This window comes from Diplotaxodon limnothrissa, linkage group LG17, assembly GCF_057381915.1.
Source record: "Diplotaxodon limnothrissa isolate DT_005_m linkage group LG17, D_limnothrissa_male_GT1.1, whole genome shotgun sequence".
Classification (NCBI taxonomy): domain Eukaryota; kingdom Metazoa; phylum Chordata; class Actinopteri; order Cichliformes; family Cichlidae; genus Diplotaxodon; species Diplotaxodon limnothrissa.
This window is the reverse complement of record NC_140612.1, coordinates 27,533,373-27,550,288: the sequence shown is the minus strand read 5'-3', so window position 1 is coordinate 27,550,288 and position 16,916 is coordinate 27,533,373. Positions and strand designations below refer to the sequence as shown.

The 16,916-nt window shown below is 39.8% G+C and overlaps 2 protein-coding genes across 3 annotated transcripts in view; one reads left to right on the top strand and one right to left on the bottom strand.

Moving 5' to 3' along the window:
• Window positions 1-4,478, bottom strand: part of LOC146615121 (uncharacterized) — a 5,054-nt gene extending 576 nt beyond the window's left edge. Inside the window, exons 1-3 of one of the 2 annotated variants that reach the window (XM_085375874.1) lie at window positions 4,414-4,475; window positions 4,193-4,330; window positions 1-602 (exon numbers count right to left, since the gene is read on the bottom strand). The exon at window positions 1-602 is cut by the window's left edge and continues 576 nt beyond it. In XM_085375874.1, coding sequence (XP_085232000.1) covers window positions 1-602; window positions 4,193-4,237 — 647 coding nt within the window. In that variant the 5' untranslated portion in view covers window positions 4,238-4,330; window positions 4,414-4,475. Of the gene's footprint in view, window positions 603-2,412; window positions 2,495-4,192; window positions 4,331-4,413 lie in introns of both variants that reach the window. The other variant, XR_014906997.1, reaches the window with a different exon arrangement.
• Window positions 4,479-7,616: 3,138 nt separating this feature from the next.
• On the top strand, window positions 7,617-16,322 carry atp6v1e1b (ATPase H+ transporting V1 subunit E1b). Its single transcript, XM_085375665.1, has 10 exons — window positions 7,617-7,687; window positions 7,815-7,876; window positions 10,079-10,144; window positions 11,328-11,437; window positions 11,694-11,760; window positions 11,866-11,955; window positions 13,066-13,134; window positions 13,338-13,432; window positions 13,546-13,633; window positions 15,595-16,322. Exons 2-10 carry the CDS (start codon window positions 7,844-7,846, stop codon window positions 15,655-15,657), a joined length of 681 nt encoding a protein of 226 aa, XP_085231791.1. The 5' UTR covers window positions 7,617-7,687; window positions 7,815-7,843; the 3' UTR covers window positions 15,658-16,322.
• The last annotated feature ends 594 nt before the right edge of the window (window positions 16,323-16,916 follow it).

Sequence of the window (16,916 nt, the reverse complement as noted above, 5' to 3'; positions counted from 1 at the left end):
TCCTCTACTTCAGATGTTGTGGTTGAAGGGACTGGGGTGGATGTTGTGGAGGGGGGGTCGAGCTTAACAATAGGCAGAGGAGGCAAGGCCATCGGGGGAACCACGTGCCTGAACTCTCCTGGCTCACGCTCCATATAAGGCTCCTCTGCTGACACCAGGAGCTCCTGAGTTTCTGGGGCCTGGAGGTCCTGCTCCTCTTCCCTGAGTGCCACCAGCTCCCTCTCCCCACCCAACACACTTAACATACTTGTTTGCATCTCCTCATCTTCTTCCTCCTCTTCCTCTGCTCGCTTCCCTTTCTTCTCTGCCTCCTCAAGCATCTCAGCCTCGTCCCGCTCCAGGTGGACCATGTCAGAGTTGGAGGAGTGGTTCTCCTCCCCTGTCAGAAGTGTCCCGTCACTGCTGTCGAGGCTCTTGGTGTCCTCGGGGTCTACATCGCCCATTGTGGACCAGGACTCTGCCAGCAGGCTCTCACTCTGCCAGCGTGCAGGAGTTTCTGCCTGAGTCAGCAGTGCAGCAGAAGCAGGGATGAGGGTCTCTCTGCCTCCTCCATCCCCCCTGGTGGGCTCGAGTGGGGCCTTTCCCTCCAGAATGAAGGCTGGCTGCAGAAGGGACAGAGAAGATCGCAGGTGGGACAAAGATTCAGGTAGACTCACCAAACTATCACACCAGGGTCAAAATTTTGTATAAACATGGAAAGAGGGATATTCTATATCTTTTATATTATTTATGGTATAACTTTGGGCCCCAAAGTACCAACTGAGAATCATTTAAACATAAAAGCCTGAGTATTGATGGTGACCATGTTCAACCCATTACACCCGCAGCGTACCCATCTTCTGATGGGTGCTTCCAGCAGGCTTAGATACCATGTTACAAGGTTCAAATGATCTCAAGCAGGTTTCTTGATGATTCAATCATAAGATCTCAATCCAATCGAGCACTGTTGGGAATGCGGTGGAACAGGAGATCCACATCATGGAGGTGTAGCCAACAAATCTGCAGCAACTGTGTGATGCTATCATGTTAATATGGAGCAGAATTGGTGAGGAGTGTTTACAGCACTTAGCTTGATCCGCACCACAAAGAATTAAGTTAGCTCTGAAAACAGGCTCCCACAAGGTGTACCTGATAAAGTGGATGGTGAGTATATGACGCATTGAAAATAAAACAGGACTTAAAATAAGTGCATTGAAATCCCATGTTAATCACTGATAGGGTCTCTTCTTCAGAAGTGTATTTACCTTCAAGTACATTTTGCTTAGGAAACCTTTGTGTTTTAATAAAACCGTAAATCCAGCACAACCCTTGTGTCTACAATATTTGTCTTAAGTGGTGGTAATTCCTACGTTTATTCAGCTTTACTTGTTCTGAATATGCCAAAAGTCATACTCAAGATCAAGACAGTAGTTTTTTCTTTTTGAGTTGTAAACAAGTCATGAAGGTGCTAATGTTAGACATAACTTTATTTTCTTTACTTCAAAGGACAAAAATACCTCCACTTCCAGGCCTGTGATGCAAAATGTTACCAAGAGGACTGTGCTGATTACATATTACCTCAGTTATTTTCAGATTAGCACCTCGTGTCTCAGCTTAAATCACAAAATTTGTGCTCACTGTTCTGGATGCCTTTATTTAGAATTTAGAATCACAATTCTTCCACTGTGTGCACCCTTAAAAGTCTGTGTGGTGGTGGTAGTACGATAAAGGACACCTACAGAGAGACTACAGTGCATGCTGCTACAGGCCAGAAAAGCACACACTGCTCCAAGTGGGTCCCACTTTTTGGAAAACACAGCCTCATGTCTTCACAAAGACATGTAGTTACTGATACTCTGCAGCACAGCCACAGAATCCCCTCATGGCTGCTACTGTTACAGATTTTACATGTCTGTGCTCTCATTGACATGAGTGAGGGTTGTGATTGGAAAAAGTTGCTCACTAGCTTGTCGTTATTGCAGCAGTCTGTGGCTATCTATAGCCTCGACCTGCATATCTTACTATGTTTAGACACTGTATACATCTCCATCTGTCACCCGAGAGTGGCAGCTCTTTTAGTGATTTCACATGGCATGAGAATAGGGCGAGAGTAGTGACACGAAATGGAAACGATTATGTCGCAGTCTACCTCTAAATTTAAAGGAAATGTTAATATATAATCATATGAAATCAGAATTTTGGAGAAAATATACATTTTTGATAATGGTTAGCACTGTTGTGTACGCATGCATTCAGCCCGAATGTGCCACATAGACTGAAGGTGACCCCCCTGTTCCCAGCTCAGCTTCGCCTGCACAGATTTGTCACCCTCATGCCAGTCCCAGAATAGATATTTTTAGCACGTCTGTGTGATGTTGTATCACATTTACAACATGTGGCCTGTCTGCGTGTCTCGCTGATTTCAGAACATACCTCTTAATGAGCCTCTAACAGTCGCTCTACACCTTGAATTTGTTATATTAGTTCTTAACACAGTATTACATGTTGCGGATCGCTGTAGAGAAAAACAAATAGAGGTAATTAGCGATGCAGAAGTTAAAATTTGATTCAGTTTTAGTAGAAAAGCTGAGGAATTTCCTTCAGTTGATATCTTTACAAAGGAGGCCTATCAAATGTCATGTTTATTATACCGTAATATGACTTCAATAAGGAAATTGTGTAGTGGTTCAGCTGAGTGTTGTTGTCTCATTGTGTTTCTCAGCCATTAGCTGGTAAAACGTATCTCCCACAGTACAAGAAATAAAATTATAAGATAAGATAAGTATCAATCCTGAGGGAAATTCTTACAGTCAATAACAATAGAACCAAGAGCAGAAACACGAACAGTGTGGAGTCACAGAGAGTAAAAACAACAACAAAAAAAACCCCTCAATTGCTAAAAAACAAGGTGCTGAAAAGAATAACATTATGAAAAATAAACATAAATACAAATATGATCATTAGTAATAAGGTTAACACAACTTGCAAATGCAAATAGTATTATTGTAGTAATAATCCTCCTATCTGGTAAAGAACATGTGTTTTATTTAAAGATTGCTTCACTGTTGCTGCTTTAAACGCACATACCTGCAGTTCAAAAACAAGACAGTTTCTTTTGTGTTGCCTCACAGAGGAAAGGCCTTTCCTGTCTGTTATGCAACAGCTTGTAACTTTTTTGTGCAATAAAACCTCTGACTGGGTAAAAACAATAGGAGCCTTTTAGGCAATGGGCAAACTTTTTCATTTTAGAGGAGTACCCTCACTGCTGATGTATTTCTTGAGGCATTTATTAGGTTTTGGGGACTAAAATCCTTTATGTTGGGCTGGATTGTCTTTTTTGTTCTTGTGGACAGTCTGCTTTGTAGTAATAAACACCATAAAATGAATAAAATTGTAAGTTCATATATTACACACATTAGTTTTTATCATAACAAAAGCTACAGTGAGCTTTAAAAACATTAGAAGCCAACCAGTTTATTGTTAAAGTGTATTGGTATTGATATTGATATACCTTTATTAGTCTCACAAGGGGAAATTTCATAGCAAATATCTATTTGACTTGGCTCTCCTCTGGAAACAACACCTCTTCTTCGTTAGATGGGGTCAGAAGGAAGGTTGTGAAGGGCTCGTCGGAATGGCCTTTGTTCCTTCTTTTGGTCCAACTTGATAATCATTCAAGCTGGTGCCAGTGGCAAAGCTCACCATTCTTTTTTTATTAACCTTGCTGAGGCTGCCTAAACCAACAAAACACTGCAAAAGTTAGAGTCAGAACTAAAGAACAAAAAAGAATAATAAAAAGTTCAAAGAGTGAGCTTTCAACCCTTCAACTCCACCCCTTCCTTAGAGAGCAAACGCCATCCAGACGTCCTAGTTGCCATATTTCCTCACACAGACACTGTGGCTCTGCGGGCCTGTGCAGCCTTAAAGTTGACCACACAAAAATGTTAAGCCCTGCATGCACACAAACAGACAGCAAAGCTCATTTGTGTCTTTACTTGCTGCTGTGTGCTCCACCTTTCCTTACTCTCCTACTTGAGTAATTGGATTCCCATTGATCCTATCCTAGCTCTAACAGACTTGTGATAAAGCAAATGCTCAGGGAGATTTAAAGCACTCTTTCTGTACAATGCACAATGGGGGCAGAGTGATATTGCATATTCACAAAAGGTCAGCTTTCAATGTCAAAGTTGAAGAGTGAGCTGATAAGACACACCTCCTGTCCATTTCGCTGTCTTGTATTTGTCCTTCCTGAAATCATCCTTCTAACGCTCACAGCATTAAAAGACGCACTCGGCCCCCAAAATCAAATCACAGTCTTAATTCAGAGCACAGTACTCCTTCACGTTTGATCCTGTAGAGGAGTCCAAGATTTATTTTCTGCAAGTTTAAAAAAACAAGAGAGAGAGAGAGAGAGAGAGAAAGATCCAAGCATACCTGTGTCCTCTCGATGAGCTGCTAGATGAGATGTGCATTCAGACACAAATTCACAAATCAACAGATAGGCAGACATGCATGCTGGAGCTGGCACAGGAGTAACAAGGTAGGCAAGCTGTGCAAAAGTCTCTCTCTCCCCCTCCCTCCTTGTCTAGCTCTCTCTCTCTTTTCTCTCTCTCTCTCTGAGCCACCCTACTTCCCAAATCCATCACATAAGAGCTGGCTGGAGAGGAGTCAGCAGTGACTTCACTGTGAAGCAGGATAAATGTTGTAAGTCAGCTGACTCTGACTCTGAATTAATCAAGGTGTGAATCTTCGTGTTTGCGGTCTCTAAAGGTTGGCAGATGTTAGCGTGAGTAGCATTCGCTTAGGTCAACAGTCTGTGGACTTTTTATGTTCACTGTCCAAACAGCAGATTATCAGTCAGCTCACAGTGTGCACAGCAGGAGCACAGAATGGAAAATGCACGTCAGATGGGGAGAAGAGCCATTTTTAAACCAGAACTTTCCAACTTCTAGTTCCCCCTGCTGGCAAGACACTTCATAAAAGAAGGAGCAACTCCACCAACATGTTTTATTTATTTATCTGCCTTGCACTTATTCTTTTTAACTGTATATATGCCACTCTGCACTCTCAACTACCCCGTGGGGATAAATACAGTTATCTAAATCTAAAAACTATAGCTTTACATTTTAAAACGGAACTCAAGCTCTGTATTTATAATTATCTTGTTTCATCCTCTCATTTCTTCTGCTTTCTCTCTGCTGTTAAACATTTATACAAAGAAAGCAAAATACCACAATAAAGTCTTAATTTTATTCTACAGAGGTATGTTTGAGTTGGTTTGGAAATAGGATGTTAAAGTTGGAACTGCCAGGCAAGAAGAAAAGAGAATGCAGTGAAAGAGGAAACAAAGCGGGTTAGTATGGCACAGGAGAATGCCAACAAAGAAGACCACAATTAAAACCTGAGATGGTTTTCCAACAGTCTTGAAGGAGTTCCCAGAGATGCTGAGCACTTGGTAGCACTTTTGCCTTCCCTCTGAGGTCCATCTCACCCCAAACCATCTCAATTGGATTTAAGTCAGTTGACTGAGGAGACCAGGTCATCTGGTGCAGCACTCCATCACTCTCCTTCTTGGTCCAATAGCCCTTATGTCACAGAGTAGGAATTTGTATTTGCCTTTTATAATTGGTTTTATTCTGATTTTAGTGTTTATTTATGAGTGTAGTTTTTATTTGCATGATTTATTCTGTTTGTATTCCATGTTTTTATATGACATTGTTTTAATCCACTGTGGACTGGCTAGGCAAATTGGCTGATAGCGATCACTTGCTGAGGCATGGGTGTGTCCCGAGGTGGCCTATCAGCTGTTTAAAGGACCTATTAAAAGTGAGCTGGCTGACCACTAATGGAGAGAGGCCCCACATATGAAGAGGAATGCGTGAAGGCGAGTGTGGAAAAGAGGGACCAGCTGCCTGATCGTAGCGTGCGACGGCTCATTTGGAGATGGACCGGTTCCGACAGCAGGGCAGAGGTACACCTCTGCCTGCATTTGTGAATAGTGTCTCCACTGCTGTTCACCAGGTGCAGTCGTGTTGGGAGAGGGTCGCCATGGCCATTAGCCAGGTCAGCTTCCGGGACGATGGTTCTGGCCAGTAAATGTTTACTTAAAGGGCGAATCCACGAGGGGAGCCGCGGTGGCATCGAGCGACAGTGTGTGAGCTGGGCTGGTATGTGACAAGCTAAGTGGAGGGACGAGACGGGGATAGGAGGCTTCTCCTTGTCTGCCTGGGACAAGGCTGGCGTGGTCCCCGCTTTGGAAGAGGAATTTTTGTCCTGCTCATGAACACATAAGGAACATTCATCCTGGGTTGTGGGTCAGTTGCATCGTGGGACTGGGTGGGATTTTAGATGCATGAAGAAAATTGTTGTCATATTAGGCAATTAGGCAGTTTCGTTGTAGCACTTGATGGTCTTTGGGACTGCACTTGGGGACAGATTCAGAGTTTTAGCAATTTTCCAAACTGACTGACCTTCAGTTCTTAAAGTAACAATGGACTGTCATTTCTCTTCCTTTTTTTTTTTTTTTAAAGCTTAGAGTTCATATTATAGCAAGAATCAAATTTCAAATAATGCTGCCAGCTGTGTACCAACCTGACTTCTGTCCCAACCCCATTAAAAAGGTCAAGAAATTCCACAAATCAACCCTGACAAGGCACACCTGTGAAGTAAAAACTGTGACTACATCATGAATTCATTCAATTCATTCAATTCATTGAGAAAAGGCCAAGGGTTTGCAGCACTGGCAATAAAGCAAATGGTGGCTACTTAGAGGATTCTCAAATATAAAACATATTTAGAGTTACTTATCAATTTTTTTTCTTTGCTACATTGTTCCATATATCTTGTTTTATATATTTGATGTCTTTGGTATGTGTCTACAGTTTAGAAAGTAGTAAAAATAAAGAAATGAGAAGGTTTGTCCAAACGTTTGACTGGTAGTGTATATTCGAAAACATAACTCCTATTTTGGAATATTGAAGATGCCATAGTGTGATATAGATACGAATAAAGCTAATATAAAGAATATATCATTATATGATTTGTGTTTTCTTACTTCCCCCAGGGAATATAAAGGTATTTACTTTCCTCATTTCAGCATAGACAAATACAGTTATAGTAATATTCAGTAATATTGTAGAAATAAACAACTCTAAATAACCTTTTCATATAATTTAAAACAGCTGTAGTAGCAGGCTAATAAAATAAAAAACAAAAACAACCAGAATACAGATAAGAACTTTATCCTGAGAAAATCCTAAGGGAAACTACTATTAACACAGTAAATGTAGTAAAACAACTACAAACAATATTATTATGAAATACATAAACATTATTATATGAATAAAATATAATAAATATAACATTTTAATTGTTACATCAACTCAACCTTAAACCTTTTTTTAAACTGTAGCAATAAAGATTTTTGTTAAGAGATAATGTACAGAAATAAATATATTTATATTTTCTAACTTAAAAACTGATAAGTTATAGTTACGTTTATACTTCACTGTGTCCGTGACACGTTGAAAACTGAGTAAACAGCCACTTTTTTCTTTATTCACTCGTCTCGCTCCTTCCTCGCACTTGACGACCTCTTCCGCCGGAAGTAAACATCACGTGACTCTGAAAATCAGCTGATCCTCCGTAGACATCTTTACGAGTCACGACTGCGGCGATTAATTCAAACCGTCTTCTCTGTTGTTCTCGGGTACATAAATGCCGCTTTAAAGCTTAAATGTTGGGATTAATTTCATTTTCTGAGTAATCGCGGTCTCTGTTTCCATTTAGCGGTTTTTATTATTCGTGATTTTTTTAATTCTTACTTTCTCCGGCAGGCCCAGGCGGATCTTTGACAACTGCAGCCATGGCGCTGAGCGATGCCGACGTACAGAAGCAGGTAATGAACCGTTTTCACCTATATAAAGACACCATTTTAACGCTTGTTTTCGCTCGTTAACGAAGCGACTCGTTAGCCTGTTACAAACCTGAGAAATACTTTCAGCCGCTGTAGGATTTACAGGAAGTCGGTGTGTCAAAGGAGAATGACATTGAGAGAGCTGCATAAGGGTTAGCACTGAATTAAACACAAACGGCACCTAGAGGACAATATTTGTTCTTTAAAGGGGTGCTTTTTTTTTTTTTTTTTTTTTTTACATAAAATTGACACTTGGACCCAAATAAGCCGCTATTTCTGCAGCTGAGACTTAAGGATGTGATACTGAGGGTCATGCATCTCTGCATGATCACATGATGAACACATGCCAAGAAGGAGGAACTTGGAGTGAGTGAGCCACCGTGTTCTCACTGGAAATCTCCTCAAATATGGAAAATAAGTCTAATAAAAAGTTCCCACTGTACACTGCCATGACCAGGGATTTCTATATCAGTTGGCTGTTTGACACACATTAATAATATATTTAATTTTCAACAAATCTTAATATTAGCTACTTTTGCTGTTATTTAAATAGTTTTGAAACAGCAATTAAAGTGGCAATAAAGGGTTATGGGTTAATAAGTTTTTATATGTTATACTTTTATTTGGTGTCAGAAAATATGATAACACATTCTCAAAGGCCAATGTTTTCCCGTGTATCATGGGGTACCAAGTCATGAAGCAAAAGTGATAATTATGTGGCTCAGCGGTCATCATAGTACCATTTTGGATCTTATGGCAGGGAAACTCCCCAGTTCTTAATCCCATCGAGGATTGATTCCTAAAAGGCAGGAGGACGAGCGGAACTTTGAGCTCTGATAAGTCAAGAATGGCTCATTGTCAATCAGAGGAGGGTCAACACTGTAAATACTGACACCGTCCAATATGAAATGCTCATGAGTGTCCCTCGCTATATCTTAGAAATGTGTAAAACCATAAGTATAAAAGTTTAAGCACTAGATTGTATGAAACACAGAATTTGTGTGAAGCCATTGTGGAATTTCTAGTAGTGGGCCATCAGAGGGCGACTCTCCTGGCTGCCAAAACCCCCCAAAAAGATTCATGGTTGTATAGAAATCTGTGGGGAAACAGCTCCTATGTGACCTCAGTGGACACTTTCCTGATGACTTCGTGGGCTCAATTCCTAGTTTCGGGTTACATCGAATAATACATGAAGTTCATTATCTGAATTAATAGAGTTGCTGAACAGTGAGCCCGTGGTTTAAAATTATAGTTTTAATTTCCTCAGTGAGATCCATCCCTCGCTCATCACCTGTTTCTTTGCACAGTTGGTAAAATGACGATGTGCAACAAAATTCACAAACATTTTCACTGAAGCGATGGAAACCGCCCTGGCTTAATCTCATCTTTACCACCCCAGTAAAGATTTTAAGATGCCCTCTCTACCCTTAATGATGAATTTTTGATACCTCAGTACATATCTGTAAGGATGTGATTGGAAAACCATTAGAATAGTTTCTGGGTTTATCTAAGAGTAGCTGCATCACTAACTGCTGATGTACACCCAGTCATTTTGTTTGTAAGCAGGCCTGAAATAAGACAGAAACCGCTCAGGTCAGGAAAGGGAAACAAGAGGTATCCCTAATAGGATTCAAAGGAGGAAAGATATAAGAAATCGCTGACATTTTGCTTCATGTACACTGAAAAATAACAAAACTCACTGATATCCTGAAGTATTTGTTAGACGTTTTTTTTTTTGTTTTTTTTTTGAAGGTGTCTTTTTCCTATCTCAAACCAGAGATGACACACCTCACACAGTAAAATGTACTAATCTTTATCTTGATGTTTACCAGACTAATGCTTTGCTATCGTTTTACCAAAAGTTTAATGATGAGTTTCATTTCCAGTGTATTGCATTAGAAAGGAAAGTCACAAGTTGCATTAGGTGCAAATCTTTTTTTTAATGTGAAATAAGCTAAGTATATTTGTCATGAGGGTCTTTGAAGGCTCTGAAAATATCTTCAGATCAACAAAGATCAGATCTAATGTTGTTTAAAGATTAACGTGTATTAGATTTTCCAAAAATCGGATTTGGAGCGAAGTGAAAATAAAAATCAAAGAAGCTGTTTCTATGGGATCTAAATTTTATGGCTTTTTATATACAACACATGCTTGTTTTTAGTTATATTTTGTTCCCATCCACAGATTAAGCACATGATGGCCTTCATCGAGCAGGAGGCAAACGAGAAGGCGGAGGAAATTGATGCAAAGGTATGAAAACACATCACCACACAGTGCTGTGCACAGATATCAGGCTGGATAGATTTTATGTCTTTATTCGTGAGTCAAAGCTGAGGAAAGACAGGGAATTGGACTATGTGGACAGACATTAAAGGTCACCTGTAACTTTGTCTTCATGTAATTAATGAACTTAATGTTTAGAAGCATCAGGCCTCCTGGCCCCCATCAGACTGTGTGTCATTACATAGATTTATTTAATTGTTTTGTCTTAAGAGGAGAACAAAAAAGCAACAAACCAGCTAATATATGCAATCAATTATTTTTTAAAATTGCAACGTCCATCAGCGGACAGTGCACGTAGTGAAGGAGGACATGTAGAGGGTTGATGTGACAGAGGGTGGTGGAGAAGGGGGCGGATGATGGGAGAAGTCCAAAGTAGAAGAATATCCATCCATGTTCTGCTGCTTTCCAGATGCTCTCCTCAGCCACACTGTCTTCCAGCCCCCATTACTTGTGGTGTTGGTGTTGGCCCCCCCCCCCCCAAAAAACCTATCTGTAAGGGAGAACTGAGAGACCCATTGGAGGAAGCTCATTCCACAGTTTGTAACTACAAACTTCTATTTTCAGTCGCTACCAGAGCTCGTGACCATACAAGTCACCTGCATCATGTAGCTGAGGGTAGAAACGTGAACAGAAGGGGAAATCGGCATTGTCACAACAGTCATCTTTACTGTGACATTCTTCCAACTCCTCCAACGACCCAGAGTGGGTTCTCCAACTTTTTCCGGATGAGAGCTATGGCCCCAGGCTAGGAGGTTCCTGCTGTAAACCACTTCAGGGCAAGCTGGAGGTCACCTCAGGGGTGATCAGTGCAGCCCTTGTAGACTCCAACACCAGTCAATCACCATTAGGTGGTGCTGATGCTGCATGCTTGCATTACAAGATGATATGGATTGCTCTCATTGTGTCACATATGATGGTCCACAAGTTCCAGCAGCCTCAGGCACTATTTTACAGCAAGGAAAGCTGATTATGAGAAGAGTTGTGTGTGTGTACATATAGTAACCTTCGTTGTTTAGTGAGGTTCCCAAAATATTTTCATGTTTCTCTTACATTATTAGAGAAAAATATTCTTTTTAAATGTCATTCTTTATGTGAAAAAGATTTCTGTTTGCCATGAATTCCTCTGAGCTACCTGTGTCTCTTCCTGCAGGCAGAAGAAGAGTTCAACATTGAGAAGGGCCGCCTGGTCCAGACCCAGAGGCTGAAGATAATGGAGTACTATGAGAAGAAAGAGAAGCAGATTGAGCAACAGAAGAAAATGTGAGTCGTGGCGAGACATCACAGGACACATCGTGCCCATCCCTTCTTTCCTTCCTCCTTTCAATCTGGCCTTTTTAAGAACAAAGAAACGGCTGTAATGTGACAGAGTTTCTGTAATTTTATTTAGCCACTTCACCCAACAGTACCTCCTCTGTGACCTGCCTCGAACAGTGCGCAGGGTTAAGAAAAGAGCAAACACAGTCTCACTTTGGGATATAAGCAGGACCAATGTGTGTGTTATTTGTCTGCTTAACAGTCAGATGTCTAACCTGATGAACCAGGCTCGACTGAAGGTGCTGAAGGCCCGTGATGATATGATCTCGGTAAGTCTCTGTCATCAGTTTATATACATACGAAAGATGGGCTGGTTAAATATCACAGCTGAGAGTGCAAACAGAAGAGATCAGGTGTGTTTTTTGTACCCTCAGGAAATGCTGAATGAAGCTCGCCAGCGGCTCGCTAACATTGCAAAAGACCCGGCCAGGTATTCAACTCTTATGGATGGACTGATCTTACAGGTTGGTTTATACTCCGAGGCCTGCCCGCTAACATCCCTCTGACCAATGAAATTTACTCTGTAAAACAAGTTCCATCTGTACTAAAAGATTTCAGCTATTTTAGAGCAGCAGGATCCTCATTTGTGTCCCCAGAATGTGAGAGGGGGGCTGTGACCCTGCCATAATAACATCACTGCACTGTAAACACAAGGATACACACACTCTCAGCATAAAGTCCAAATATGTTTTACCTCTGGCGTGAAAAATAAAACTTTTAATGACATATTAAGTTGATTTCACAGAGTTTTCAGCTTTTTTTTTTTTGTTTGTTGTTGTTGTTGTTGTTGTTGTTGTTGTTTTCGTTTGCTTAAATTCAATAATATCAGCAGTTATTAAATAAAAACGGGCCTAACACAGCTACTTAGTTACTGTATATCTCGTAGTTGCATCAGTTATTTTTGGACAGATTGCCTGCCACTGCAATGCATGTGGATCCTTTTAATTATTGTCCTTGTGACTTCAAATTTATGTAATGAGTCACTTCAGCTAATTTATCATAAAATAAATAGATAAATAAAAGACAATGATTTAGCATCTCCTCCTTCTGATTCCAGCAGTGCAGAAAGCTGGGATGATACCTGAAGAGGTGATCTTGTAGAGAAGACCAGCCAGACTTTATGATCATATTAATCTTGTCTGGCCAATCAGATAAGCTAATTATATTCTGTTTAGTAAATATGCGGTGGTATTTCACTAATACAATGGATGTGGATGCAATTAGGTTGTGTTCCTCTGGATAATCCCCTAAGAACACCGTCTCCAGTTTAATTTGTTCTGTAAAAACAGCCCAAACTTCTATAACCCCCCTGGAAATGCCCCTGCTCTTGTTAAATCCCATCTTTTAATTGTGAGGTACCACAAGACACAGGACTATTTATAAAGCATTCAGGTAGCCTCTAGGTATTAATAAACCAGTGTGGAAGCGCCTTAAATATACTTTCTGGAGGGCTTACATTGTGCTGATCCTAAACTTTATTGTATGATACAGAAAGGTTTTCATGATATAAAAATATTTGTCATTCTATGCAGATATTTAAAAACTAAAATAACATAATAACCGTCTCTCATCAGGGGTTTTACCAGCTGCTGGAGCCCAAAGTCACCATTCGCTGTCGTAAACAGGACATACCGCTGGTGCAGGTGAGTAAAACAGAAGGTGTCTCTTTACCCTTTTTACCCTGCAGTGCAGTATCACCTGCCCTGCTGTGGGCAGTGTGGGGAAAACCCAGTTTCAAAGTTATCATGTTTAATGATACGTGTTCAGTTACTGAAGGGAAATTTTGTGCTGATCCAGTTGTTTGTATCAGATGAAATCTCATCCCAAACTTCCTTGTACCCTTCAGGCATCCATCCAGAAGAACATTTCCATATATAAAGCAGCCGTGAAGAACAACATTGAGGTCCGCATTGACCAGGATAACTTCCTCTCCCCTGACGTGTAAGCAGAATCACATTTGAACGACAAACCAGTGATCACTAAGGGGAAGTTCTCTTGAAAACTTAGCCACCTCTTAATTTGAGATCAAAATGTCAAACTTTTTCTGCATGCAGGTCTGGAGGTATTGAGATCTATAATGGAGACGGGAAGATCAAGGTGTCCAACACTCTGGAGAGCAGACTGGACCTCATGGCTCAGCAGGTAGGAAATGCATATCTTATCATTTTATCTTTCTTGTTTCACACATTGTAAATGCACTAGTTTACTCTAACTGCACATTATTCTGTTTATATATAACAAACTTGCATTTTAAATCATCGTCACACTGGTGGCATGGTGTTAAATTCTTAAAATGTACGCAACAGAGAAAAAGTAAAACAGTATTCTTAACATGCATTTGAAAAAATGACTTTGTTTTAATACCAAACTTCATTTTTCAGTGCAATATTTTTTCTGTTTCTGTTTTAAACTTTAAAAAGATACACAATGCTTATGTTCGACGAAATTTGAGGCTTTTAATAAATAAACATTACCTACTTTGAGACATGTCACTATATTTACCAATATAAAGAGTATGAAGATAGTTACCATCTCGCTGTAGGCTAGTTTTTCATTTTGAAGTTAATATCAGTGTGTTTAAAAGAGGTGAGCAATATTTTTTTTTTTTTCTAAAAATTCAGTAAAACTACACTGTAGTCACAGAAAATGGTCTTGCACTTCATCCAGTAACATACTTCTTTTTACTCTGTTTTTATTTAGTGACTTTATGCTATTAACTGTAAATAAAACAGGAAAACAAGTTTTGTAGTGTTTCTTTTTCATTAGTATTGCACATTTACAGAGGTGGCAGAGAGCAGAGTTATGACAGATGGAATATTAAGTCAGTACAGTAGTGGGTGTTCAAGAATATTCCATATATTCTAACTTCGATTTTAGTAATTTGCTGAATCAGCTTGTTAGGTGACAGAAAAGTTGAGGATTGTGCAAAAGTCTTGAGCCACCCATTTTTCTTTATGTTTTGCTTTTAAGGAGCCACAGTTCTCCAGGCTTTCTGAAGTTCTGTCAAAGCTTTGCTTTGGACATTGGAAGCTTTTTCACTCATTTTCAGTCCTGCACCTGACAACGTTTTGTTTTTTTGTTAAGCCACTTAACAAGAATCTGTGAATCACACATAAGAAGGACACCTAACCCAAGGGAAGAACCAGTGTTGTCTGCATATAACAGATAAACTATATAGTCCCAAATAACAGTCTCAAGGTGCTTAATATTAAGAAAGAGAAACTGAGAAAAGGTTGAGTTATGCCAAATTACTCAAGAGCTGGACTGAAAATCCAGTGGCAACAGGTCTTATGGAGGTGAAGCCACATTTAAAATTTTTGGTTTAAATTGTATCGTATATGTCCGGAGGAGGTCGGGAGAGAAGTACAACAGAGTGTCTACTGCCGTCTGTAAAGCACAATGAAGGTTCTGTCAGTGGTGTTGGAGTTCTATTTAAAATTGATGCAATTATGAATGCAGAAAAGTAGAATCAGATTTTGATCCACCATCCAGTACCATCTGAAAGCATCTGACCGGCAACAGCTTCATTTTTCTACATGACAATGATCATAAACACACAGCAAAAACAAACCTGGATAGAGAAGCGCACAGTGGAACGTTTTCAGTCATGGATCAGACTCCAGAGTCCAGACCTCAACGTTATTAAAGCAGTGTGGGATCATCTTAACAGCCAACATCCAGAAAAGAGCTTTAAGTGTCCTTCAAGAGGCCTGGAGAACTGTTCCTGAAGACTTCTTTAAAGAGAGTTGAGGCTGTGAAGAAGAATAAAGCTTGTCACACTAAATACTGACTTTCAAGTTTGTTGTACAAACTCAGTTTTTACCTTATTTACTGTATTTCCACCTTTTTTTTTTTTCCTTTTTTTTTTTCATTTTTCTGGATCAATATAAAGAAATTAGGAGGGGCTCAAGATTTTTGCACAGTACTGTAGTTAGTTCTAGCTGTACTTTCTCAAATGTACGAGGAGTAAATTGAACGTCTTCTCATTTTAGATGTTTGGTCATTCAATAAAAATGTAAATGTCTCCTCTCGGGGTTTCGGTTTTATAAAGAAAGTTACTCTGAGATGATGGTTGTTGGCTTATCCTGTCACTCTGTTTGCAGATGATGCCTGAAATCCGAGTGGCTCTTTTTGGTGCCAACCCAAACCGCAAGTTTATGGACTGAGAACCTCTGCTGTACGAGAGAGAGAGAAACACTCCTTTTAATTTTTTATTTTGTCATATAAAAGACGTCATTCCTTTGTCTGTGAAATTTCTGACGCAAAAAAGATGTTGTTGTGTGATGTATTGCTGTATTTTTTTTTCTGTGCATTAAGGGACATGATAGATGCTGCAACTCAACATTACAGATGTGTACAGCTGTAAGCACTGGTTGGCTCTGCTGCTCCCATTCATGGGCCTCAGTTTACACTGATCAGTCAGGGAAGACGGGATCGAGTGACTGGCTGGATGTTAAACAAGTTGTCCTCTAACTGGATTAGTTTCATGACAAACATAGCATCTGTGTCACGGTTTTCCCAGTTTCATTACCCTCTGCACCACATTTTTGGTTGCATGGAGCCATGTGTTGATAATAGGTGTCTGCTCCAGCCAATCGCACATATATATACATATATAGGCTCGCGCACACACACAAAAATGGAATCCATAGAAACAAAACTGAAGGTTGGATATGATCTTAGAGTTAATTTATTCCTGTTACATCAACTGTACCTTCTCCTCCTGTCATGAATTAAAGGAGTGGCTGATATCATTCCAGAGGGGTGCCCTGTATGTATATGAGGTTTCCAGATTAAATTATATGTATGTGTGTGGTGGTTGTTTGTTTTGATTTCTCATCTTTTTTCTTTTTGTTGTTTTTTGATTGTCTCAAATTCAAAATGTTTTATTGTGGGAATGTGTATAAAGTATAAAATCTGAACCATTAGTATTTCCTCTCTTCTTTTTGACTCGCACATTGTTCTCGCAGCTGAATGATCTCCAGTCTTTCCCATTTATTTTGCAACACTGGCCATTCATGCTTCATTCATTAGTTTATCACATGGTATTAGTCAGACAAAAATGTCCCAATTATCCGGTCGCTCCGAGTATTTTTCCTGACATTCAAGAGTTTCTTGTGGAAAACAAGCCGAGCATTTAAGGAGACTGTGGAGAGAGACACAAGACGCTGCTTCTTGCTGTTCTTGTAAGTATGGTCTTGTTTTTAAAGGAGTTAGATTTGCCTTCATTTGTCACTGTTACCGAGAGCTGTGTGCTACTTTCGTTACCTCTTATGCATAATAAATGTGGTCCAGAAAGTAAAACGGTTATGCTAGAAAGTTGAATTTGTTCATCTGGATACAGCGTTCTCAGCATCAGGATTAACAGAATCAATTTTCTGGGATTTGCTTACCTGGATTATTGAGCATGTCTCAAAATAAATCA

Bases quoted from the DNA above. Each gene is read 5' to 3' on its own strand.
- atp6v1e1b (XM_085375665.1), top strand. From the start codon at position 7,844: ATGGCGCTGAGCGATGCCGACGTACAGAAGCAG. The intron at 7,877-10,078 runs GTAATGAACCGT...TCCCATCCACAG, and splicing joins ATGCCGACGTACAGAAGCAG to ATTAAGCACATGATGGCCTT. The intron at 13,135-13,337 runs GTGAGTAAAACA...TGTACCCTTCAG, and splicing joins AGGACATACCGCTGGTGCAG to GCATCCATCCAGAAGAACAT.